This window comes from Stegastes partitus, unplaced genomic scaffold (assembly GCF_000690725.1).
Source record: "Stegastes partitus isolate 25-593 unplaced genomic scaffold, Stegastes_partitus-1.0.2 Scaffold15, whole genome shotgun sequence".
Lineage (NCBI taxonomy): Eukaryota > Metazoa > Chordata > Actinopteri > Pomacentridae > Stegastes > Stegastes partitus.
Window position 1 is genome coordinate 1,720,426 of NW_007577746.1, and position 27,049 is coordinate 1,747,474.

General features: G+C 40.7%; 1 protein-coding gene across 1 annotated transcript; it reads right to left on the reverse strand.

Moving 5' to 3' along the window:
• Nucleotides 1–574: 574 nt before the first annotated feature.
• Nucleotides 575–25,358, reverse strand: ppp6r2a (protein phosphatase 6, regulatory subunit 2a). The gene is made up of 24 exons (XM_008290527.1): nucleotides 24,948–25,358; nucleotides 22,388–22,557; nucleotides 19,554–19,808; nucleotides 18,583–18,769; nucleotides 18,292–18,429; nucleotides 18,122–18,187; nucleotides 17,860–17,972; nucleotides 16,774–16,887; nucleotides 16,374–16,500; nucleotides 15,936–16,088; nucleotides 11,892–12,122; nucleotides 11,689–11,753; nucleotides 10,491–10,606; nucleotides 10,309–10,394; nucleotides 9,568–9,648; nucleotides 9,346–9,443; nucleotides 9,067–9,124; nucleotides 8,358–8,485; nucleotides 8,129–8,253; nucleotides 7,909–8,053; nucleotides 7,378–7,466; nucleotides 7,079–7,265; nucleotides 5,349–5,456; nucleotides 575–2,051 (listed from the first exon to the last, which is right to left on the reverse strand). Exons 3-24 carry the CDS (start codon nucleotides 19,778–19,780, stop codon nucleotides 2,003–2,005), a joined length of 2,691 nt encoding a protein of 896 aa, XP_008288749.1. The 5' UTR covers nucleotides 19,781–19,808; nucleotides 22,388–22,557; nucleotides 24,948–25,358; the 3' UTR covers nucleotides 575–2,002.
• Between the last annotated feature and the right edge of the window lie 1,691 nt (nucleotides 25,359–27,049).

The window sequence follows — 27,049 nt, forward strand, 5'->3', positions numbered from 1 at the left end:
AAAAGGTCATTTTTCATTTTTTATAATCTATGGCATCATAACTTTGTTGTCCTTCATAGAAGACATTTCTGAATTTTCTCTACTTCTTCATTGTTGTTCTGTTTCGAGAGAGGTGCAGGACTTTATTCTGCAGTGAAAAATGAGCCACAGTGAGTAAAAATGTGTCAGGAGCAAAACGACAAACTAGCTGGAGTACAGCGGGTTAAAGACTAAAACATGTTTAAGTACACACCTATGCTGCCCTTGTGCTACTTGAACCTTCAGCAGCTCTGTGGCTTCGCTGCATCCTATACTGAGTGGACCTGAAGCTGCCTGACCGGCCTGTGAAGCCCTTTTCAGCTTTGACTGACATCCTTCCTTCATCCTTCCGTCCTGCCAGCTGACAGATGTTGGAGCGGACCAACGACACCTGAACTATTCTGGAGTATGAAGCTCAACATCATTCAGTGAGTGGAGGCATAATTGCCAAAAAGAACTGAAAACACCTGCAGAGACCTTTAGTCGTACAAACATGAACAGGCAGCTGTGTCTTTGTAGAGATGGAAACACAACAATCATGCTGGCGAAGCAGAGCTTTTGGCATTAATGTGGTCAACCAGACATTTTTAATTTTAAATGTTTTAACAATGATCATAGAACCTGATCGCTGTCAAATGATTTAAGTACATCAAAGAGGCCTAGAGCTCCGCAGAACCCAGACCTGCACTCCTTCCAATCCTGCTGCTCAGAAAGAAAATAAAATTAAACTTAAAAAAAAAAAAAAAAAAGGGGGGGGGGGGCATACAGCGTCACTCTTACCAGATGCCACTCTCGCCCTGTGAGTAAGTGCTTGGTGGAGAGTGAGAGAGAAAAAAAGGAACAGACAACAATAGTAATCTCAAGATTGCTTGTAAAATTCCTTTTAAATGTAGATAATATTTGTATATAGGTAGATAATGTTTGGTTGATTTAAGGGGGATAGCAATAAGAACTTAAAGGTCAATACAATCAGAAGGTCTTAGCTCACTAGCTAGGTCAACAGAGAACCGGTTATACATGCACTAAAAAAAAGAAAAAAAAAACAGTAAAAATCAGAAACCTCAACTTGAGATTATATCCAAATTTGTTTGCCCAAACTACACCAAATGTTTCCCCAACGCTAGATTGAGTTGTTTTTTTTGTTTTTGTTTTTTTAAAAGAAGAAATGCTGAATTTCATTTTTAAATAAAATGGCTAATTGACATTATTGCACATGAGCAAAAGACAGTAATACTATTAGAGCTCTGTTCATCGACCCGCCCCTCCTCCTCCTCTACGACCCTCCTGAAGCACTTCAAAACATTCAGAACCTGGTGATGCACGATGGTAACGGATGTTTCATCAAACAGCAACCAAAGAGAGGGGAAAAAACCAAAACAAAACGGAAACAATGGTTAAAAACCTTGATCTGGTGAGAGGACAGAAAAGACAGCCAGCAGAGATGAGGGTAAAACACTTACATTGTGCTATAATGTACAGTAAATGGCTGCATAAGTGCTTTTTCTTAAGCAAAAAATGGTTTCAAAAACAGGTATTTATTGTTGAGGCATCGTTAAAAGTTAGCCTGTGCTATCCATTCAGGGGTGACCATGTAAAATCCCTATCAATGAGGAGCAGGAGAGAAATCTTTCAGGACATAAAAAAATAACGATGATGATGTTACCCCTCGGATTCTGTCGTTTCAAAGATCGCTGCTACATTAAAACCGCACGTAATTATGTGCAACATCGGAAAAAAGGCTTTGAAGATGATTCCTCTACACTCCACTCGGTCTGTTGGTTTTTTCTTTTTTTTTCTCGTTTTTTATTTTTACATGTTCCGCCGCCTCATTATTGGTGTTGATTGGCAGTGTCCAGGTCCAATAACATGGCAGAGTGATTCAGTAAAAACACCGTAGTTGCAGTGAGGTTATTTGGGGGAGTCACTCTGGAGGAGGCTGACAGTCTGTGGCGCCGTCGCTGAGGACTTTCTGCGGTGCTCGGCCTCACACCGGCCCGTTGACCGACACCTCCTGAGGCGGGGGAGCTTCCTCTCTGTTGGGCAACAGAACAAACCGTCAGCGACACACAATCTGACAGGTCCAGGGTCAAGTGCTGGTGGGTTCAGGTCGGACCAGAACAAGCAGAGACATAAGATGAGCATTTCTACATCTGTACTTTTACTTCTGGGCTTCTACTTCTGGAGTACCTCTGCCTGCTTTACACCAACTACGTATCCAACAATGGACGACGCGGAGGCGTGAACCGTCCGCCGCGTCGCGGAGGACGGTTGCTTCCGCGAAGTCCATTAATTTCTGATAATGGACACCTCGAAGGGCATTATCCCGCTTATACCATGGTCACTTACGAAAGATATTACTAAATAAATATTAAATCAATTATTAATACGTTAATGTTGTTTTTTACCGTTAAAATCGTAAGTTTTCCACAACAAGCGGCTGAGCGGACTATTTCATGTCTCTCGTTGTGACGCGTTGCCAAGGTAACCGGTCGGCCGCAGCTGTTATATTAGGCCTAAGTGGAGGGAAGTGAGATGATTGCTTAACGTGAGGGCAAGTGCACCTCTTACCGCTTGTGTGTGTCCAGAGGATGATGCGAAATATAAATATATATAATATATATATATATATATAAAAGAATCATTACCATAATCATTATCATTCGTTACCAACTACCGTTTGAGTCAGCGCATTAATTTAGAACAATCAGGTTATTTGACCGGAACTTCTTTATAGGTGTCCTATATCACTTTTTAATGGACACCCTGCAGCCAATCAGAATCGAGTATTCACCCAGACCATGGTATAACACTTTTTAATGGACACCCTGCAGCCAATCAGAATCGAGTATTCACCCAGACCATGGTATAACACTTTTTAATGGACACCCTGCAGCCAATCAGAATCGAGTATTCACCCAGACCATGGTATAACCTGTGTTGTATTTACGCTGCCGTTCAGTCCAGTCTTTCTAAATGAGCTGGTTTAGCTCCTGTTTTCAAGTCTGTGAGGACAATGTGAGATTGAACAACCACGCATGAAGGCAGAGTGACAAGTCCACCATCCTAGAGGGGGAATGACACGTCCTTACTCTGAAATACATTTGTATGTGCTGGAGCTGGAACTATAACTACAATATGCAACAACTTGGGCTGAACCATCCATCAATTTGAAACCATGCAAACTAATACATACATGATGCATCTGGCCCAGAGTTCATTTATTTTTTACATTTTATGACCTTATTACACTTGCTATCAGAATGCGCGATACTTCTATGTTGCTCCTGAGCCACAAATGATCTACGTGTCTGATGTCAGGGATTGTTTCGATGTTTTCACCAACTCATAAATCCTTAGCAAAAACCCACAGGATAACCTCAACATATTTCTGTTTGTGGACACGTGCAACAATCTGACGCTCGTTCACTGGAGATGCACAGGCACTCAGTGGAGGCTGGACTTTTGACTTGCATTTTCACACATATTCACCTGAAGCTCTGGACTTTGACCCTTTTGAATAATTGCTGTGTCCAAAAGCCCTCACTACCTATGAAATAGCGGTACATTTACTGCCTGCAATGTTTGAGTCCTTCAGTAATTCTACAGTGGCACAATTGAATTTGTTTTCGTGGTTTGTACACAACTTTCTGCTGACAAAGTGCCACATTTTACTGATGCCAGAATGACAACTGCATGACTCGGCAGCTGAAGGTCTCACTACAGTTTGTTAATAACAGAAAACCCTGTTTTCACTCACATCTTATCACAGACAGTTTGAGTCAGACACACATCCAACAGACAACCTGCATCACTTTGTGTCTAATTTCAGCTCTTTATAAAGTGTCAGCAGCAGTTAGAGCTCCACAGAATCCTGACACATGGTTTTGGACAGCACTGGACAGAGCTGTCAGCTGGAAGCTCTGTTTCTACTCTCTAGGCTCTTATTCAAACCAGTGCGTCTACATGCCCTACTCTGGTGTCACTTCACATGACGTCTGCAGCGGCCAGCTCAAGGGGAGAATAGAAATAATCGGCTCACATGTGCCTCCCTTCACTGACAGTGCTGCTTGAAAATGTGTGAACCTGACAGACATGATTTATAAACTTTATCAATAGTGCATCTAAACACAGACAGACATTCCAAATAATGCACAAAATTAAAAAGTGCAGTCTTCTTCCTAATCAGTTATTCCTCAGGCATTTTCCTGTAATGGTTCCGGTTATTATCTTGTTGTATGACCTAAACAATCTTGCTATTTAAACATTTTTTTAGTTCTTCTTGAGGTATGCAGTGTTGGCATTTTGCAAAATATGGCAGTTTTGATCATGACCAAACAACTCAGTTTTGGACTCATCTGACCAAAAAACTATTTTTAAAAAGCTTCAGCTCTGTCCAGGTGATTCTAGGAAAGTCAAGGTGAGCAGTTTGGTTCTTTTGTTGTTGTTGTTTTTTTATAAACCAGAGTTTTTCTTCCTGGCAAACGCTCCCATAAATGTCATGCTTATTCAGTTTTCTTTTGACACACGTATCCCAGATGCAGCAAGGCACATCTGCAGTCTCGAGATGTTATGTTTGGACTGGCTTTTAAAGGATTTGCTCTGCTTCTTGGTGGGTGTCTACTCTAGGCAGATCTGCAGTCACGTTGACAGCTCTTCATTTGTAGATTATTTGCATCACGGTGGATGGATGGAGCTCACATTTTTGGGGGGATAATTTTATAGCTTTCCTGAGACTGATGTGCTCTCTGTATCCTCGTTCACTGAGACCTTTTTTTTCCCTCTCAGTGTCTGTATGGGTACTCTTTAATGAGAATCACCTGACACTTTGACGAGCGCTGCCGGAGGTTTACCTTCTCCTGCACCTGCACTAGTTCTCTTTTTAATATAATTTTTTGACTACTTGTGAAATTGCATGTAAACAAGTATTTGGAACTGAAAAACACAAACCTATTATTTCAAATAAAAAGACTGGAGTTGATTAAACAGGAAAATCATGACAAAACAACAGAAAACTCTATTTGCTCAGGAGATTCACATACTTCCAAGCAGCACTGTATGTATCCTATAAAATGCAAAATTTTCCTAAACAACTATTTCGGTTGTTGACTCAAATGATGAGACCATAAACAGCAGAATGTTGCTAAAGGCCATCACGGCTCTCCGAGCCAACACTGTGCACCAGCAGCTCAAATGTCCCTGCTTTTTATTGGCATGCCAGTATCAGCATTTATGGTGTCATAACTGTGATTGTTTCTACTTGTTTTACTTGACAACATATGAAGATGAATTGCAGTTCAGTACAAATAGTCATCAAACAGGTGGGTACTTACTTCCTGTCAGTCTGTGTGTTTACAGAGGAGTCCTCAGCAGGCTGCTGCTCTGAAGCTTTAGGAGGATCTGACAGAGAGAGTTTCTCCAGAGACACCGGACTCTCCTCACTGCAGCACACAACCAAACAACAAAGCTAACAGTTACTTTCTGTGTTTTAAAATCTGTATTACTGGACAAAATGGTTGTGGCAGATGAATATGAACACAGCAGAGGAAGGAACAGTATCAGCATGCCTTTTCTCCAAGTCTTTATACATGGGACTTGTGTCACCCTGCAATATTCACTGATTAGAAAATCCTTCCATTTATTACATGTATCTGTTCATCTATTTTATTATCTATCTAACAAACTTTTCCTGCTCCTAGACTCACTGACCTTTGACACCACTGGAAGGTAACAAACACAAGACCTACAAGGGCTTAAAAAAACAAGCTCTTGTTGAAATTAACATATTGCACTGCAAAAACTCAAAATCTTACCAAGTTTATTAATCTTGTTTTTAGTCAAAATGTCTCATCCCACTTGATTTGAGATAATTTCACCTAACAAGTAACATTTCAGCAAGATAGAGGGACTTGTTTTAAGACACCGCATCTTAAATATCTTGTTAAGTCAAACAATCTTGAAATTATCTTGTTTTGAGTTGTATTTTAGAAGAAACAAGGCTAATTTGACATTTCATATATTTGTAAAGCTGAGGTGTTATTTGTATAAGATAGATAATCTTGATTTAAGAAACAAACTTTACTTAATTCAAGTGAAGGCATCTTACAAAGCGAATTTTCACTTGTTCTATTGGCAGATTTTATCACTTATTTCAAGGTAAAAGTACCTTGAAGTAAGTTTTTTTTTCTTGTTTTGAGAAGGGCATTTTTTCCAGTGTGTTATATTTTCCAAACTTGGAATCATTTTTTACTCAACATTAATTTCAACTATATGTCATCAAGAGAACCAAATCAGTTTCTTTCACAACTTTTGCTTCAGAAGCTAAACTAGCTCTGTGTGATCCTGAGAAGACAACATCTCTGATTAAAAATACTAATTATTAATAACAATTTTATTTTTAATTGGCTACTTAACTGCACTTTTCTACAGTACTGCAAATAATATCATTGTGTTACTGAAACAACTTTTAGCTAACCTTCTGTACTTGTGAATCAGTTTAAACAGAAGTTTATTCCGAGGAGCAGAGGAGCTCCCAGGATGTACTTTACTTAGAGGCAAAACTGAATGCAGCAATTTCAAATCCTAGCACAGTCTATAATTACATCAATGTGGTAATTATGTTTCAAATATAGATGTTTATACACACACACACACAGTTTTCCATGTACAGCAGCAGAGTGGACTGGTCAACAGAGGAGGATTTTACCCTCTAACATCTGACAGTTACAGCATGTCCACACAGAAAGCCCTTCAATTGTTTGTCAACTGTCTGACAGATCATTTGCACTCTGAGAATCTGTATTAGCTCACACTTAACTTGCACCATAGTCCATTAAATGTAATCTGAAGTGTATTTTTACAAATCAAGTCAATTTTCTTGCACTTTAAGCACCCAACTGCAGTTAAAAAAACAACAACAGAGCGAGACTTCGTCCCAACTCGGTACTGCCTGAAGACCTTCTAATGTGTACAGCCAGAACATCAGAACCACTCCTGCTCTGCTAACGTGCTGCTCTGCCTTCTGTGTACACATTCCTTAGACTCTCGGCAAGAGGATGCAAACCTTTTGAGGTCAGCTGTCTTGTTGCTGGGGGCGTCGGCTGTTTCCGAGGTGATGGCAGGAGGAGCACCAGCATTTTTGTCATCCTCCTCGCTGTCTGATCCCCCAGAGGAGCTGCTGTCTGAGGCCACGAGTGGAGCCTTCCTGCCTTCTCCTGCTGGCCAAGGACCAGAGGAGGCACTAGCATCCGCTGACACATCGAGACAGAATAGAGGAGGATAGTCACTAGTTAAACACTTTTTTATATCTATCTACTGAGGTGGACTTCAGTAAGTCGGCTGAGGATGCAGGTAAACACTCACCACTCTTCTCGTGGTTTTGTTTGGCTTGTTTATCTGCATCAGTGCTGCCCGAGTCCACAGGAGAGCTGCACCTGGGATCAGTCTCTGTACTGTAGGACACAGGGATGAAAAGAAAACTGTGTTGTAAAGGCCATTTGTAAATGTGACTGTATTTCTTGAAAGTGTGGTCTTTGTGTCTTATCCTCTCCTCCTTGCAAAGTTTTCAACTTGTGCAACTTTGAAAATGTCAGATGTTGTCTTTTTGCTGTACTTTGTACTGTATAAATAGTTCCTATGAAAACAGTCAGATGTATGATCTATAAAAGCACATTTCACACCCATAACAAAAATCCAAATATCAATAGAAGAGGGCTTCCCTCTCTTGGAAATAAAAATGTAACCTGGTTCTTCATATTGACCAAGCAAGAATTTAAAGAATTAACAATCTTGCTCAGGTCTACAAGCCAGAGTAATGTCTCGTTCCTTTATAGAAGGTCACTTGACTGGTAAAATGGTGATCTGCTAATTTGGGTCAACAAAGTTTGTTCTCACCCAGAGAAAGGCTGGAACTCAGTGAAGTTGGCCCAGCCAGTTTCCTGTGTCTCTGCTCCACTCCCAGCTGAGCTGTCCCACCCTGCTGTGGTTTGGGATGCTGCAGTTTCTCCAGATTCCCTGAAATTTGCCGTCCAGGCAGGACCTGGAAACACACATCACATTATGAAGGACTACTCACAGGTTAACACAACACGTGGCTGTGTTTCCTCTAATCTACCTGCATCTGATATGTTCTGCTCAGAGTCTTCGTCCTCATCAGATTCAGATCCACGATCCCGTTCCCGGCCTCCATTTTCCATGCTGCTCCTGGAGCTTCCATCTGAGGTTTGAGAGACCCCAAACCTGTAACAGAGTGACAATGACGTTCAGCAGAGATTAAAATGTTAACAACCAAAATCCAGAGGGTATAAAAACTGCAGTGAGCTAGAAATTATCATTAGGTTTACCTTGTTCTTGATTTAGCTTGTTTTGCATAGTTGATCTCCTTCTCCTCCCAAATGTCCTCTTCCTCTTCAGCATCATCAAACTGGCGTATCCTCTCTTTACAGCAGGCTTCAAAAGCAGCCGCATTGGCCTGTGAACAAACACACGTACAGTCAAATGAAACACTGCGACAGTGATTCATGACCAGGCTACACATTAAACTGACTTCTCTTCAAGTAAATATTGACAGTATGTTGAAATAAACTGAAGCCAAAAGCAATCTGGAGGGTGAAATCACATGAAAGTGTTTGGTTTGATTTAGAAATGGTTCAGGTTTTTAGCTAAATTGTGAGTTGACAAATTTGATTATTTTTACCATGGACAGTCAAAGTTATTTATGAAACACACATTTAAGAGTGCTGAAATATGATAATGTTCTTGTTCCTGTACAACATAAAAAACAAAACAAAATGGAAATTCTGTGAACATCAATTTTTTAAGAATATCAAGATATTGCTTTTGAGACCAAAATTGAGAAATAAATAATAAAAAAAATATACAGACATGCATTTTGTACAGAAATGTATTTAGTGATGCAAGCCTTAACCACGGTGTCCACTCATTTCACTCACTATGGCTATTAACACTTTATTATCACTACAAGTAGCACAGAATACAATTAGACACTTTTTAACTACCAGAAAAAGACACAAAGGTTTGCAAAACACTTACACTATTATCATCAGCATCTAGATTGAAGTTTATTTCGGCAATTCTGTCAAATGTGGCACTAAGGGGAGAGAAGACAAAGAATGTTACAATGTGAGTCAACATCACGAGGGGAAGAAAAAGACCATCAATAGGAAGATTAATGACAATAAGATATTACTGAACCAGAAACAAAAGAGCTCAGTATTTCTCCAAACTCTTTTTTTAGACTATTCACAAGATGCACACTTGCTGTTAGATGCTAAAGCTGCAATCTGCTGCCAAAAGATTTCCATTACTTACTTGATATTTTCATCGTGCTCTGTGAACTCCTCATCATTAAACCCAAACTGATCCACAAAGTTGGCAGTCATCTGTTGGATCTGATAGTCTGAGAAAGCCTTGAAAGTTCAAAGGGAAGGTGTCATTAGGGGCAGTCATTACTGGTTTGGACTCACATGAAGGTCCTGTCATCATAACTTGTAACAGCAAGTGTGATTTGCTTTTTCTTGGAGGTCATCTTACTTGTTGGAGAGAAAGATCGTTGGGGAAGGGGCTCTCCATGTCGTCGTCCTCACTGGATGAGTGCATGTTGTGGGTGCTTACCTGCAGAACACAGTGTAGATGAGAGTGACAATGACAGTGAGATTTGTTCAGTTCAAGTATTACAGATGCCCAGTGGCCCTACAAGACACACTTGCAAATCACACTAACATAATATTATTGGGAAAGAAGGCATATATTATTAAAACCTAGATGTTCAAATGAATATGTGTAATTCTACACAGGCTTCCTGGAAGGGGCATACAGACTGATTATTTTTGAATACCATACAACTTGCAATGCAGCAAATGAAATTGTCTTGCTGTGCGAATGCCCATCTGCATCTTGTAAACAAGCCTAGCTCGGCTACCTCCTCCTGTGAAAACCAAATGCTGTCTGTGACCTCACTGAGGGGATGCTGCCAAGCTTGAAATCAGCATAGTGTAATCAGGGGCACTACCGTTTATTAATTAAATACACTTCTGACTGTTGTTGCTTATATTTTTTGATTTATTAAAATGAAAAATCTGACAAAAAAAACGTCCAATTGGCTGAGAGGCTGGTAACAGCTGCTGGGTGGACAGTGGATGGCCCTGTCCTTATAAACTGCTGCAGCTCACAACACAAAGAGCTTAAAGGGGGAGAGAAGAAGAGCAAATGAGGAGAAGTTTGAACATCTTTAATTTTTTTGAAAAAACATGAGTGCTGTGAAAGACATCTCACCAGCTCTACCGTGTTCTTTCTGTTAGTTTCTCTCAGGGTCTCATCCACAAAGCTCTCCCAGCGACCTCTGCAGTCTTCTGGCAGCTCTGTAGAAGAGTGAACCCCAGCAGGGATTTTCATTTTCACTGACTTTTCAGTGACAAAAAAAATCTGGCATTAAGAATCCTGCCACACGTAATTACCTTTGATGAGGTCTGTGATCTGGGCCTGTACTGGTCCTTTCTCCAGGTTCTGGACCACCATGTTGGCAATTCTGGTCAGATGACCCATGTTTCCTCTCCTGGTGCCACCCTCAGCCCTGATGTTCAGAGATACACAATCATCTCACATCTACACTGTACTGCTGCTTAAAAAAAACAAACAAAGCATAGAAAAAAAATTAAAAGATAAAAAGTGAACATTTTCTGTTCAAAGTTTTAGGGCTGCTACTAATGACTATTTTTCTTTCTATTTATATATCGATTATTAAATCGGTTTGTTAATAAATTTTAACAGTTCATTTTTTCCTCCAGAAAAAGCAAAATGACTATTTGTTTAAAGTTGACTCTCTGTTAACAGAGTCCATGTCCTTGTATAATGCAGCACAGTATGAGATCGACACAAAGGTTTACATAATTGCAGAATTAAACTGGAAACTCCAACATGACACCAAACTGTATACCAAACACAGTGCAACATGGACATGGTGGATATTTTACACCATGAAGCAGCTACACCCACTCGTCTTGATGGGCTTTGTGCAATTTCAAACTATTTCAAACGCTTTTTTTGTCTGACATTATAAACAGAAAAATATGGGTATTATTAATATTAAAATAAAACATATGTGAGCACAGAAAGGAGGAGTGAAAAAAAGACACGTAAAGTGTCTCTGCACCAAACAGTTTCAGAGTGTTGCTGTGCTGCTGACATCTGCCATCCAAACACTGCACAGTGCACAAACCACCTTTTTAAGATCACTTGAAGTGCTCCAATACTTTCAAAGCCTGAGCCTTTAGAAATCTTTACACTTAACCGACTCAGACACTGCTGCTACCACCATCGCTTAAACTGTAGCACTGAGTGCAGTTGACCAATGACTGGAGACAAAAACAACCGACGTCATGACGCAGTAGTCATGTAGTGATACATATTTCTTACAATAAATTAAATCCTTGAAGAAAAAAAAAATTAAAAACCATATGTTGGTTTTAAATATCAGCGTTGATGCATTTTTAGTGTCAACATCTCTGGCTATTCTGAACAATAGTAGTAGCAACCCTGGTTTTGATATACAGTCAATTTGTAAACATGATGCACAGAAATAAGACACCAGCAGAAACTGCTCTATTTCAAGAAATGCATTTGAGCAAATGGCTAAGGATGTGAGAAAATTCTTACTGTATTTTATCGTTTTCCTCCCAGGCATCAAGGATTCTCTGAACCAACCGACATTTCTGGAAGAGCTGAGAGTTCAACACAAACACAATCTGACTGTGGGGAAATATTTGAGAAAGAGCACAACAACTTTGCAAACAAAAGGGCAGACAAAGGTTTGGGTGCAGCGTGACAAGTTCAGGAGATTAAACCTGGAAGCCACATACATGTGCCACAAGGGCATTATGGATAGAGGTCTGTGGGTCACTGGTCCTGCCTGTCTCCACTTGCTCCACCTGCCCCTCAGAGTTGGATGTTGCTGCTGCAGGCTTCCCATTGTGGTTCTGGAGCCCTGGGCTGGGCCGCTCTTCTGAGGAAGGATGGTTCAGAATAGCCGCCACGCACAGCTCCACTTGGAAGTGCAAAAAGTTATTCCAGGAGTATTTGAAGAACAGATCCTATGCAAATGTAGAGATGTGTAGTTAGCAAAGTTAGCAATTTACTGCAAAAAAGTGTGTGCAAAACAGAATAATAGAAAGAAGCACTTAATGAACATCTCAGTGAATAGTAGGGGTGTAACAATACACGTATTCGTACCGAACTGTTCGGTACAGGCCTTTTCGGTTCGGTACAGACATGTACCGCGGTACAAAAATTTTAAGACTATTAAGAATGGCCAATATACAGAATTGTTTCAATTGCGAAACTTTAAATCTCATGGTGCCTACAGTTGCGGTGGACCTTCTCCAGCTCACAGTTGCGGAGTATTGCAGAGCTAAAAACAAGTAGGAGTTTCCAGTCGACCACATGGTGTGACGGACCGTTTATTCTCCTGTCGGCGCTTCTTTATAAGCCCAGTCTCTATGGCTAGCGAATGGGATGGCTAATGCTAACAACAACAACAACAAGCCAGAGCTGGAAGACGCTTCGGTGTCATTAAAATCTCCCGTGTGGGATCACTTTGGTTTCCTGGTGAAGTCCGAAAAAGGAGAAAAACAAGTCGACAAGATGAAAGCTGTATGACCACATTGTGAAGCGGTCCTCAACTATGCATCTGACAACACGTCAGACTTACACACTCATTTGAAAAGGCAGCATCCAAGCATAATGCCCGTTGTGCTGGAGCTCTGGCTCCATTCAGTCCTCACCGCTGTCTTCTCAGCAGTACATGAGGAAGCGACAGCCAGGCAGCATCACAGGAGTGGGCTGAGCGGAGCTACTGACAGATAAGTTCATAATGGCGTTGTGACATTAACAATGACTCAGCATGTCTCCTGGTTCACTTTAACTCTTTTTGCCATGTGTCAAGACGACTGACGTGTGCTACGTTGCGTCGGTCATGCTTTTCATTTACGTTGCATTGCTAAAGTTGTGCTAACCTAGCTTAAACTACTCCCTGTCTGTTTGTGTTAGCAATAACATCGCTGTAGTTCTGCCAACCTAGCATAGCGTTAGCTAACAGCTTAAAAACCAGTAACTGCAGAAATAAGTGTAAAAAATATTTGAGAGTACAAAACGACCGTTCATCACTCCATCAGCTTGTTATTGATGATGTCAATGTTAATTCAAATGCTAAAGCTATGTTTTGATTCTCCATGAATCTAATAGTGCAGATCAAATGAATGCAGAACTTGCTGGAAATCACAACATGGTGGAAATGAGCTGCTTGGCAGAGGTCTGCGCCCTCAGAGTGCTCTTCTAGATAGCTATGTTTTACAAACTCGCCCCACTTATGAACAGCACACAAGCTCAAATTTGGCTGCATAATACTTCTTTCATTTATTTGAAAAATGTTTGTTTTTTATAATTATGGCTGAACTTGGTTGTTTGCAGTTTCAGCAATTTCCCTAAGGGTTTCAACCAAAGGGATCAATAAAGTTCTATTCTATTCTATTCTATTCTTGCAGCAGTGTCTTCCTTTTTTATACTGGAAAAGTAATTCAGTTCTATTTACAGCAGACCAATAAGCTGGAATTGTTAATGCTGCACTTGTACTTTTATTTATTTTGTTTTGTTTATTTGATATTGAGAACTGTTCAGCAGTATTCCTGTTACATTTGTATACATTGTATATTTAATTTGATTTACTGAGCTGCAAACAGCTTTTTGGTTTAATACAATAAACAAATGTTTTGGATTAATTATGAGCAGGTTTTTTTTCCCCCAATTTTTCCCCTTAACTGAGAACCGAACCAAACCGGGACTTCTGCACCGAGGTCTGTACCAAACCGTAATTTTTGTGTACCGTTGCACCCCTAGTGAATAGCATGCAGTTTTCAAGTGTGATACAACATGCCTTTTTAAACACTTCCTTTGGGGACTGAAAATACAACTTTGCCAACTATTTCTGTGTCCCTTTAACACAGTAACTAAAAGTCTAGGTAACAGTATCTGAATTAATCCAGTGCAGCCATGTTGTTCAACCAGTGCAGCAGTCGAGGGTTTGAATTCCCGGTCTGCTGACCAGTTGACAAAGCTCAATGTTCATAAATGAAACTGCTCCACAGAAGCCACACTGACTGCCCTTTGGTGAGAGGGTGTGATAACATAATCAGTACTTCCCTGCCTCATGACCAACCTTGTGCAAATCTGGTGCAACTTTTTAAAGCATGAAACACAAATAGAATCAGGTAGAAACATCCTCTTGGAAAAAAAGAGGAATGACAATCAAAATACACTACTCACAATAAGTTAGGGATATTGTTATTTACATGAACGCTTTTCCTATTTGGTCTGAATTTTAATGAAATAAGTAAAAGTTCCCTTTGCTATTACTAATAATGAATGAGAAGAAACACAATTTCATTAGTTTAATATTTATTACCCCCAAAATTTAAACAATAACAAGGATAGCCCCAAATAAGAAAAATTGACAATGTCAGCAGCGGGTGTTTCCACCATTTGCCGCAATGACAGCTTGATAACGACGTCTCATGCTCCTCACTGGCCTCATGAGGTTGTTCTGAGGCAATGCGTTCCACTCTTCCACAAGTGCTACACGCAGTTCTGCCAGGTCACGTGGGGGTGGAGTACGATCATCCAGTCTCTGCCTCAGCTGGTCCCAGACGTGCTCTATGGGGTTCAGGTCAGGGGACATTGCTGGCCATACCATATGAGGCACTCCGACTTCCTGAAGTCGAGTTGTGACAATTCTGGCACAATGTGGTGGAGCATTGTCATCCATGAACAGAAAGTTGGGGTGTGCTGGTGGAACTGGGGGATGATGATGGGTTCTATGATGTCTCTGAGGTAGGAACATGCAGTGACTGAGCCATCTACAAAAACCAAATCTGTTTTGCGCTGGCTGGTGATGCCTGCCCAGACTGTTGCACCTCCTCCAACAAAGCAAACCCTGGGGACCATGTCAACCTCGGCATATCGCTCACCTCGCCTTCTCCAGCAACGCTGACGACCATCATTCTGTGCAAGGTGACTCGACACTCATCAGTGAACAGGACGGTGGACCACTGCTGCATTGTCCAGGTCACATGGTCTTGTGCCCACTGCAAACGTTCACGGCGGTGTCTTGGTGTCAGTGGAGTCACCTGCAACGGTCGTCTGGCATTCAAGCCAAAGCAGTGGAGTCGGTTGCAAATGGTTTGTCTGGAAACCCGAGTACCCCTCACATCTCGTAAATGGGCCTGCAGCTCTGTGGCACTTGCACAGCGATGTCTGAGTGCATAGGTTCTGAGGTACTGGTCATCGTTGCGGTCGGTCACTCTTGGGGCCCCACTCCTGGGTCTGTCACGAACTGTACCAGTAGTTCTATGTCTTAATAAAAGTCTGCTGATGACACTTTGAGACACACCAAGTTCACGAGCAACATCAGACTGCCTGCCACCGACTCGAAGGCGTGCTATGGCCAGGTGGAGCTGCTCGTCCTTTAAGTGACGTTGTGTGTTCATTGCTTTTTGAACGATGAATTTGAAATGACTTACTGACAATACCAGCTTTTTATACCCACAGAATGTTGAAATTGGTGCCACATTGAAAAGGGTTGTCTTTTAGTTTTTTGGTATTGGCCCCAATATGTAAGGCACACTGTACACAGTGAGATCATTACATGGAAAACACAAAATGAGGTGTGTCTATCAGCCCAATACAACAGCCTCCCTGTCCCAGAAATCTCTGAAGTGAAACAAAGACTGTATGTATGAAATCCACTGAGTCTCTCACAATATCCCTAACTTATTGTGAGTAGTGTACATCTTACTCACTTGCAGGTGTAAAGACAAAAAAGGGGCTCCAGAGTCGAGCCAGGTTTAACCTACCAGTAGTAGATCCATGGTAGCAAGATTGCAGAGCTCCTGGCAAATAGTGGGTGCACTGGTCTGCAGCAGGGCAGCCACCAGTCGGGCCACATGAAGGCGGGCGTTCCCCAGTGGCTGCTCTAGAACGCCAACGGTCGTCAATATTGCACTTTTCTGTGGAAGGATTGAGAGAAATAGATAAACTAGTGCTGTCACAAAATGATCTTCTGATACCAGTACAGACATCCACAACTTTTAATTCTACAACAACAATAATACAACAATGACAGATGAAAACAGGGCTCTTTAACACTGGAAAGGTTCAGTGCTAATTCAAGAATCCCAATTAGTGACTGCAGTAATATTTAACACATCCATCTGTCAATTTGCATTAAACTATACCTATGTTCTTTTATTTAGATTTTCCTTCATGACATGGCTCTCCACCATGGGCTTTACCTTGGGGGGATCCAGAAAAAGTTGCTGGAAGTCCTTTAAATGGGGCTCAATGGCATTTAAAATACTGCTGTTGACAGTGTAAGACCTTTCATAACCCTGAGAATACAGATCCATCAGCCCTTCCAACCTGGCAGACACAAGAAGACACAACCATTAGGTCACTAGAGTTGAAACAAAGAAAATTTCAGCTCACTCACTCTGATAGTATTCTTTTTAAATCAAAAATAAAATCAGAGGAAAGCTGCTCCTTCACTTTGTTGAAAGCTTACAGAAGTAAATACAACACACATTAACCATGCAATGTTGTTGCACTGAACACTTTGGAATAACAGACCCAGAGTGATCAAAATTAACAGAGCTTACAACATATATCATAAAAAACTTGACAGGACAAACTCACCCAGACCTCCTGGTCTCCAGTAAGGTAAGCAGCACTTGAGTTCCGTTAACAATGGAGGCCTCACTCCTCTCCCCCTCAAACATGTTTTTCAGAAGTCCTGCTACACTCTCCTGCCTGCAAGACACCGTAGCAAAAAGGCAGAAAAGGACTTGACCCTGTTTTTGTATTATTGTATGAGGACACAAATTCAGACTTACACATAAAAACCAACACTGTTGCCAAACAGGCTTTTCCAGCAAAACGCGCTACAACAGTGTTTTTACACTGTCCAGTCTAGACTGGGAAACTGGCAAATCTGGAGTCAATACTGAACTGGTGTGTGTGTGTAGAATAGAATAGAATAGAATAGAATAGAATAGAATAGAATAGAATAGAATAGAACTTTATGGATCCCTTTGGTGCAAACCTCAGTGTATGTGTGTGTGTGTGTGCATATATATATCTAAGGATTAAACAACGAGGAGCCGTGCATTATACGGTTTGAATGCATGCAGCGGAGTCTAAAACACCACAACGCGAAGCGGAGTGGTGTTACTCCGCTATACCATGGTCCCACACAGCGAGCAAACACACAAAATATTTATTTAATTAATAGAACTTGCTAAAAATGCCTAAGTTTGGGTGCCTGGGTAGCTCAGCAGGTAGGGCAGGCAACCCATATACAGGGGCTACAGTCCCCGACGCAGCGGCCCGGGTTCGATTCCACCCAGCGGCTCATTTTCTGCATGTCATTCCCCCACTCTCTGTCTATCTTTCACTGTCACTTTCAATAAAGGCTGAAAAGGCCAAAAATAAATCTTTAAAAAAAAATTTTTTTTAAAAGCCTAAGTCTTTGGGACTATTTTATGCAAGTCTCAGGCACCATTGAAAGCCATTGAAAGCAAGTCACCAGAGCGGCGTGATATAACACTGATTTAACTCACCGAACTACGTGTGTGTATACACTAAAATAATGCACGCCAGTTAGCCATAGAATTCTCGCTAACTATGGTATAAATACATATTTATTTATGTTGTTTATTTCTTGTTTGTTTGTTTTATTTTCAATCCTTCTACAACTTTAATTAAAAGCCATTGTAAACTTACGACTCTAGTATAGCCAATAGTGGGTCAGCCTCCACATTCTCCTGCATCTGATTGGCCTGGTCTCGACTAAGGCGGATGATGTCACAAAGCGTTTGGGACGCATTTGATTGTCTCTGGAAAAAAAATAAACAAAAAAATTTCAATTAGAAATCTAAAGTAACAGAAATTGACTCCTGTAAGTTATATTAACACATCAACAGAAGTATAGCTATGTGGATCTCACAAAGACAGCATTATGACAGCAGGCCTTACACTCACTCACCTCCTCATCTTTGCCAGTATGGATGAGCTCTGTGAGTCTCTGTACCAACTTTTCCTCATTCAGCCACTGGAATAAAAAACAGAACAGCAAACAAACAGATACTTTAAACGTTTCTTAAAGACTAGTGTTTACTTGGAGGTGGTACACTAGCACAAATTTAAACAGCTTACATGCAGGACCTCCTGCCTCAAGGGGGCAGGCTCCACACAACTGATGAGGCGAAGCAGCAGGTCCATCATGGCAGAGGCGTCAATGTGTTTCAGCACCAGACCAATGAAGCCTTCTTTTTTCTTTAGAAAGGTAATCACCTAGGAAAAAACACAATATATCCACTACCTTTTCTTTTGTCATAGCTTGTTAACCGTGTCAGTTTGTCAACTGAGTAAAATGAATTAAACATGCTTTGCTTTCTTGTATAGACAACTATTTCTTCATATGCTCAAAGATATTTCCCACTGCACCTGTTCCGTTTTCCTGGCAATGAGATTGCCGATAGTTTTGCTGAAGAAGCTGGCAAGTAGGGGGTTGAGGGGCGGGTCCTGCTCCAGGAAATGGTAGAGCATCTCGAGGAGAGACTCATCCCCACCCAGCTTATCATTTATAATGGACACATCTGATGTCAGGAGCTCACAAGCAATATTGGGAAACCTTACAAAAAAAAATATACAAACAAAGAACAACAATGAGAAGAATGGATGCAAGTTAAAAACAATGTTCTTAACCAATAGCCAGATAGGTTCTCAATTGATTACATCAGTGAAGCTAATAAAGTATAGTCAACAGTTTTCAGGACGCTGGTAAAGTCACTTTTAACCACAAACACCTAACATTCACTTTAAAAATCACATTCTTTACACAGTCTACTTGGCTATAAGAAAACTGCCCCAGAAAACATCAGCTTGTCTGAGGTGTCAGCACGGCCTGGAAGCCATTAACCACAACAGAAATCTTTGTCATGGTGGATGTTAATAGCTAGACCCCCACAATGCTCTCTGTTTGACAACACAGAGCTTACTCAGGTCTGTGTCCAAGTGAGAAAGCATATGAGCTGCAGTCGTTTATCTCATTAAAGAGTAAGAAGCAAGGTTGTGCAGCTAAAATGCAATACATTGTCTGACATGCATGTCCTTCATCTTTGGCATTATCCGTCAAATTAATAATTGCTATAAACCATTAACTATTTATCAATAACATACTTACTCTGTGCAATGAATGATTTTAAAAATAATAATTCTTGATATTTTTAAATGTTTTTCATCATAACAAATTTATAATTTATAATAATTTTGGTGTTTGTAATGACATATAGTAACTGCAGCAGCAAAAATTCGATGGATGAAATTGTTTCCATTTTTATTTTAAAAATACATTTCCTGTATTTTTCACTGTTCACATCACCAGCCATTATTTGTCTGTCAGTGTGAGGTCTCACTTAAAGCGGCTTCTTTCCTCTAGGTCAGCAGGTGGCTCCGTGGTGATGAGGCTGACCAGCTCCTGCATGCAGTGGTCCTGGGAGAGGAAGAGGAGCAGCCGACGGTTTTGGGCCTTGCACTCCTGTAGGACGTCATCCTCCTCCATCAGCTCTCTAAGCGTCACGTCCTCCCTGTCCAGAAGCTGGTCAATGTGGGAGGTGGTGTGCAGGTCAAACTTCCAAAACATGGTGGCCGCTGGGACAGGGGACACAGCCCTAGGTCATGGGACAGCAAAGTGAGGAGGGAGGTAGAAGAAACAAAAGGAAGACAGAGGTGGAGGAGGATAAGGGAGCATATAGAGGCCCAGCAGTGGCCCGAAACAATAGGAGAGATGGGGAGGAAAGACATGAGTAGGTGGGAAAGGAAGCCGTTGAGAGAAACTGATGTAAACAAACAAATGTTTAAGCTTGAGAATTAGGTAACACAGCACTCTTATTTATATCGTTTCAGACCAAAGACGGTGACCACAGGGACTGTAATATACCTTGGTATAACTTAATTTAAACTGTCTTGTAAACAGCATTTTCTGACTAAGTTAATGTGGACAGCCTGAACAACGGTAATTGAATTAAGATAGGGCCTATTCCAGTTAATGCTGCATTAATGTATTAGATAGACTGTACTGAATTTTTCATAGGATTTTGAGAGAACAACATATGCTCTGAGTGGATCCTGCATAGAAAGTCATGAAAAAGCAGTCAGTGTTTTGGCAAAATTTGCATGATGAAGGCAAAAAAGGTAAACTTTATCAATGTAACAGAAAGATAAACTTTGATGGGTTGCAAAGCAGACGGTTGGTCTGATGTTGTGACATAATTTGGGGATAGTGTCAGGTAATCTGTAATTAGGTGCGGGTCTATATAATTTAACTGGATATACTGAAAAGAACAGATCGAAAAGGCCATTGTAAAGACTGTCTGTCTCAGTCATCCAGGTCATGGATATTCTGTTAGACTCATCATAGCAACTGGACTTGCTTGAGTTCCTTGAAGACATTTCACCTCTTATCCAAGAGGCTTCATCTGTTCTAACTAAACGAACGAATGAATATCATGGATCCTGTAGGGACAGCTCAGGACTAGCAGTCCCTTTCAGTCCCTGTTTTTCACTTGAAGTGAGTCCAGGGTGAGGAGGAGGAAAAGGAGATTAAAATTAAAAAGTTCACCATTTTGTGAGGTTCACACATCACCATTCACCAAAGTCACTTTTTGTTTGTGTTGTGTTTTTGTTTTTTTTCCCCTTTTTTTCTCCCATAAATTAAAATGATAAAACAATAAATGCGTTCTCTTATAAATCTCTGGAGGTCAGAGTCAGGCTGTGCCTTGTCTCAGGAGGACAGACAGGGGGGTGCTGCAGATGTATCTTGGGTGATCAGTTCTTTCTTCATCTATGGCTGGTTGCAGAGATGGATTGTTTTCAGCTCTGTGGAGATACCTTTGTCCTAAAGCAGTTCTTCTTTGTTTTATTGTCATCAGGCCGGAGAGTCGGTGAGTGTATGTGTTGCTTGTGTATTTGGGGAGTCTGTAGCACATCTTTATGGCCTGGTTCTGTATGGTCTGGAGTTTTTGTAGTTGTGTTTTTCCCAAATTACACCAAGCAGGTGCTGCATACTCAAATAGCGGTCTGATGTAGGCCTGGTACACTCGTAGAGCTGTTTGTGGTTTGGCTCCTCCATTTGTCCTGCAGATGACTTTTAGGTGGTTCAGCCTCCTTCGAGCTTCTTCTTCGACTGTTGATATGTGCGCCATCCATTTCATGTTGTACTGAAATGTCACACCGAGGAATTTTGCCGTGGGCGTGGCCTGCAGAGGTTCTCCATACAGTTTGAGACCTGTTGGGCCGTTATGGTGTGGGTGTTTGGAGAACAGCACACACTGGGTCTTTGAGGGGTTTAACTTTACCCTCCACATGTTTGCCCATGCTTCCATCGCATTGATGCATCTCTGTAGTTTTTTCTCAGCATAGTGGAAGTTTTTAGATGAGGCCCAGTAGCAGAGGTCATCTGCAAACTGGGAGACCTGTCCCTGTCCTCTGGGTGGATAAAATATGTCACTCATATATATTAAAAACAGCAGTGGACTGAGAGCTGATCCTTGGGGTACACCAGCCTCTGGGGTGAATCTGCAGGAGGTTGCTGCTCCCACTCTCACTGCGATCTCTCTCTGGTTTAAAAAAACAGTTTAAAAGCATCACCATCTGTTTGGGGAGCTGTAGGTTTCGGTCCAGAAGCCTGTAAACGAGTCCTTCATGCCACAATTTGTCAAAGGCTTTTTCAATATCAAAAAATACAGCAATTGTGACTTCTTTTTTGTTAAAACCTCATCTGACTGACGAGTTGGGAGTCCCAGATACTTATATCCTTGAAGAGCCATTAACACATGAGTTTTGGTTTCAATTGGGGGTAGTTACTCCTCTCCCTCGTTATATGTGTCGTTAGGGCTCCCACTGTCACAAAGGGGTTCGTTAGGGTCTTTTGTGGCTAGGTGTGAGTGCGGTTTCATCTTTCTTGGAAGAGATCTTAGGACTGAGCTGTAAACAGATGAGAGGTGATGCCTCAGACCTCCAGCTCTGTTGAGGGATGGGCTTTCCAGTTTGACATAGATGGCTTCTTTCACCCTTTTCTCAAACCATTTGTCCTCCCTGGCCATAATCTGTACGTTGTTGTCTTCGTTGTTGTCATAAAATATTATTTCATTTAGATTAAGAACAACTGTTTGAACATTTGTTGAATAAAATGTAGCCATAATCTATACCATTACAAAAAAAAATGCCTCAGTAAAGTGTTCACACTTACCAGTGGATGAAATGTGGATATCTTTAATCAGACCTCCCCCACGGGCAGGCAGGCATTTGTGTTTGTGCAGACGACAGAGAGTGTGGCGAGGCCTGGCATTTATCAGCATGGGTCTCCTCTTAAAACGCAGGCCTCTTTAGGAGATGAGACACTGAGAGGCTCACCATAACCTGCACAACATGAAAAACAGTGCAGATTATCAATCAACAACACTTTAGAAGACCCTGTATTAGCATATCACTCAGACAAAATCTTAGATCTGCACAAATACAGAATGTGATACATCAAGAGACAGAATGGATATTTTGCAGTGGTGTTTTGGAACCTGGTTAACTTGTGTTTTCCTCATCATGAGTCAGCTCAAAGTTGGTGATACACAAAATGCATTAAGCTCATGCTATAGTGTATAAATGTTTAATCCTGGGAATGATCATGAAATATTATGACGTCTCCCGAGACTGACAAAAAATGAAACATATGTCAGCCAGGTTACTTGAGATTTATTTTTATTTTTTTTAGAACTACACTTAAAGTGCGTACAATCACAATGTGCATGCTCATCAGTCTTTAACTCTGTACCACTGTTGAACAAGATTTGGTCAATTTGTACTTCTCTGATCTCAGCAGCACAGAGAGGCTTTTTTATCAGATAATGCTAAAAGCAGAATTCATCTTCAGTAATGGAAAACAAGTATTCAATGCTTTTGTGACTAAACAGTTACGTTTTGTTTGTTTTCTTCATGCAGTTACTGTGGTAGCTAATCTAGAAAACCTAACACACCAGCAGTAACATAAAACAAATACATCTGCTGACTTTGTCCAAGCTAGTGTGTTTCTCTATGCAACTGTTGATCATGGAAGTAAAACTGCTGGGGGAAATCAAAGTGCTTCCCTTTTTTTATTTTCCCATTTTCCTGAGGAGGACCTTTCCTTGCACATGCAGCAGCAGCAGCGTCCATCTGGCATACATTTACAGAGTACACAAGTGCAATAATAACCCGCTGAATGCTCCCTGTGGACACTGCGCAGGAAAGCAAATGCTTGACTTTACATCTAAAATAGAACTTACCAGAGGCAACCTCAACAAAAACAGTCTACTGGCACATTTAACAGACGATGAAAAGAGGAACAATGGCACACAAAGGGCACACATGTGGATGCTGTGAGCCAACAACAGTCTGTAATTAGGCAAGTTAAAAAGCAGTGAAATTAAGCAAATGAGAATTCCACCTAACTGTTTACATTAACTTTTGCTTGCTGAATGTAAATACAGATGCAGTTGATAGCAAATGAATGTTCATCATGTTGTTCAAGAAACCTGGTGACATGCACTACCAAATGATTAACTAATCTGCAACAGTGCACTTCAGAGGACAAACAGAAGCTTTTACTTTGCCTATTCCTGCTTACTTGCACTTAAATGCGCTGAAGTTGTATGTAATGTTTGATACACAGATGATAGTCCTAAAATATTCAAAGCGTTCTTAATAATAATAATGGTAGGCACCTTGATGCTTTATAAGACTCTTTCAGAAATGTAGAGTTGATGCAGTTTTTAGGAGTCTTTGTATGCTTGTTAGCTGTCAAATAAGATAACCTTCAGACTTTGATCATTTGAAATAAGAATTTGATGTGATTTTCTTTAAAGCTACATCTGTGTTTTTCAGCTCAATCAGTGAAATAAAGTATGTATCCACATCCATCTTTTGTAATATTTAGTTCTAGAAGTGAGGCCCCATTTGTCAATATTGTCTAACAATGAAAGATACACTAGTGAGTAGCTAAAGAAATGTAAACTGAGCTTCCATAGCCTTGGCATGAAATCCACATCAACTGACTGCGGTAGGAGCTCAGATTTCTGTTTACTTCAACTTCAGAGGAGCCACAACTACCAAATGATTCCAGATATTTAAAAAATAATAATAATAACCTTGATCAATGACGCATCAATGGTACTGCTAAATATATAAATCAGCCCAAATCACAAGTTTAATTATAAATCAACCAAGGCTGACTCTAGTCTAGTGTCTCAGCAGAGCTACGTTGCTGCTGGCCTCAGCCGACTTCGAATGGCTGCACTCAACAAACTAATGTTTCTTTATTAGTTAACGGGCGACAAAGAAAACTCAGAAGATACTCGTTGTTAGAAGGATCATATCAGTATATCAACTAGTAGTTATCATATCAACTACGGTCATTTCTACGGCACTCAGTTCTATCAGTTAACTTAGCCACTCTGTTACGTTAATTAACGCTGAATAATCTAACATCCAAACACATTCGTTACGAAAAGTTAGCCGACTGACCGGAGTTCGTTTCTTTATCAACGTTACTTTGCGATTTTTAGGCACCAACTTGTGAAGTTAGCAAACAGTGTAGCTAACATTAGTTCCTCCTTTTCGTTGATTAGCATGTAGGCTAATTAGCTACTAACGTGTACTGAGCGGAGTTAGCCAACTTAAATAGCTCTCCAACTTGGGTTCAACTTTGTCGATGCGGCAACAGAGTCAACATTAGCTAGCTGCTCCAACTCAAGACGATGTTTCCGAACAAAACTTACCTATGATTGCAAGTCCGCTGCTATTCCTTTCGTCTGCACTGGATTGTTGGTGGAGTTTTTCGTCCAGCAGTCAGCTACTAAGTCACTAGCTCTCCAGCTAAGTATAAGCTAGCTATGTTAGCTATCATACATTAGCCTGTGAGCGGATAGTGATTTGTTTTGAAGAAGGGTCAGTCTGCGACAGTACAGGCTACTGTTAGCTAGCTCAACTTGGCTAACGTTAGTCAAATGTGGCTTTAAAGACTACCCAATGAACACTTCTCCTGCATTAGTGGCTACCTGGCGTCAATAGCAATACGTATTATTTCAGATACAGAGTGTATGGTTCGTACTCACGCGCAAGGTAATTCAAATGCGGGGCTAAGTTGAGCATGCAAAGCAGGAAAAACTCACTCATATTTTTCGAATCAAAATGGCGACATGGTTACGAGAGCGCGCAGTAGACCTACACGGGGACGTGCACTGACTACAGACGGCACTGAGCTCTGCAAAACATCTCACAACGCTGAAGGATGCGACACTGTCGTTTTAACTCATCCCCTTTAAGCAGCTGTCAAATTCTAACAGTCCTAACATCAAATACATATTATTTCTGTAGCTGCGGCTCCAGGAACCCTTACAGTTTCAGTACAAAGCCGGGGGACTTTCTGAGTCTCCAAAAACCGAGAAGAGAGTTTCGGTCGATCTTCCTGAGGTTCTTTGGTCCTTACCGTGACCTGGATGCCTGAGCATCTCCACAGACCCTAACCCTGACATACTGTCTTGTGAACTCTGGTAGTGCCAGTGTCCTAACTGCAGAACACTGGAGGAAATACACTATAAACAATTCATTAATGTGTTATGACATAAAACGGTTCCGCCGATGGAAACATTGCGAAAGTTCTGTTGAAAGCAGCTCGCTTCGTGCACAATAAAATTGTCAGTGTTCATTCTTTCGCCACATTTACTACTGATCATTAATGTCATTTCTTAACTCTTTAACAGCAGTGCCAAAGTGCATTACTGATCACACTTAGTCGTAGAGCTGCTGCTACTGACCTAAACACACATTTACAGCCGTTTTTCCTGTTTTTTTTTAGCGTCAGAATATGTTCATTTAAAATAAGTATTACTGCAAAATAAACTGTACTATGGTTTATATCAAATTATAACTCTAAACGTCTGTGTGTATTTGTGCTATATGGTCAAATTTTAAATGTCCATGTATTTCTAATATATTAAATAATCAACAAAAATAAATAAATCAGTATGACTAGTACAGGTAGTTTTGATATAAATATAGTGAAATGTGAATTATACATATATTATCTGAATTCAGTCTCATGATTTTCAAAGCATTTCCAACTAAGTTGTTATTTAATTTTAAATATATCAGTACCTTGATTAATATCAGAGTGAACAGTTCATATGGCCTTGCTTTCCTTTCAAATATCAGCAACCCAAGAGGTTTCTTACAGTTGTGTGACCAGCAGTCCAGAAATTGTGTTAAGACACCGCGTGCTGCGAGAACAGCTTTAGCTTCCTGTCAGTGATTCTCCACATCTCTGGAACTCCTCTGGAGGGATGAACACCATTCCTCCAAAAGATATTCCCTCATGTGGTGTTTTGATGGAGGTGGAGAGTGCTGTTAAACACATCAGTCATCAAACCATTCCGTAAGTGTGCCCTACAGACAGGATAATGTCCATTGTGAAAGAAACCAATCTCATTAAAACAGAAAGGTTTCATTGTGGGATAGAGGTGATCAGTATGAACACTTCTTGTAATTTACAGTGACTCGTCCTTTATCATAACAGAGCCACCAGATTCCCTCAGTGTAGGTTTCAAGGATTTAGGTTTTTACTTCAATTTGTCACTGATCTGTATATGAAAGTACGTGCATGTCACTCTCAGATATACAACTTTAGTAACATTGCATTGATTACATTTGGTGTCTCCTCCTTATAACAAAGCAAACAAGCACTCAAGGATTTGTACAATTCATTAGTAGCCACTACTGGAAGTTAGTCAGTTTTTTAACCTGACTTTGCAAAATCTCAAACGTTTAACTATTCAAACTAAGTTATGTTTCCTTAACTTTCCTCCACTAGTCCCATTTTCTT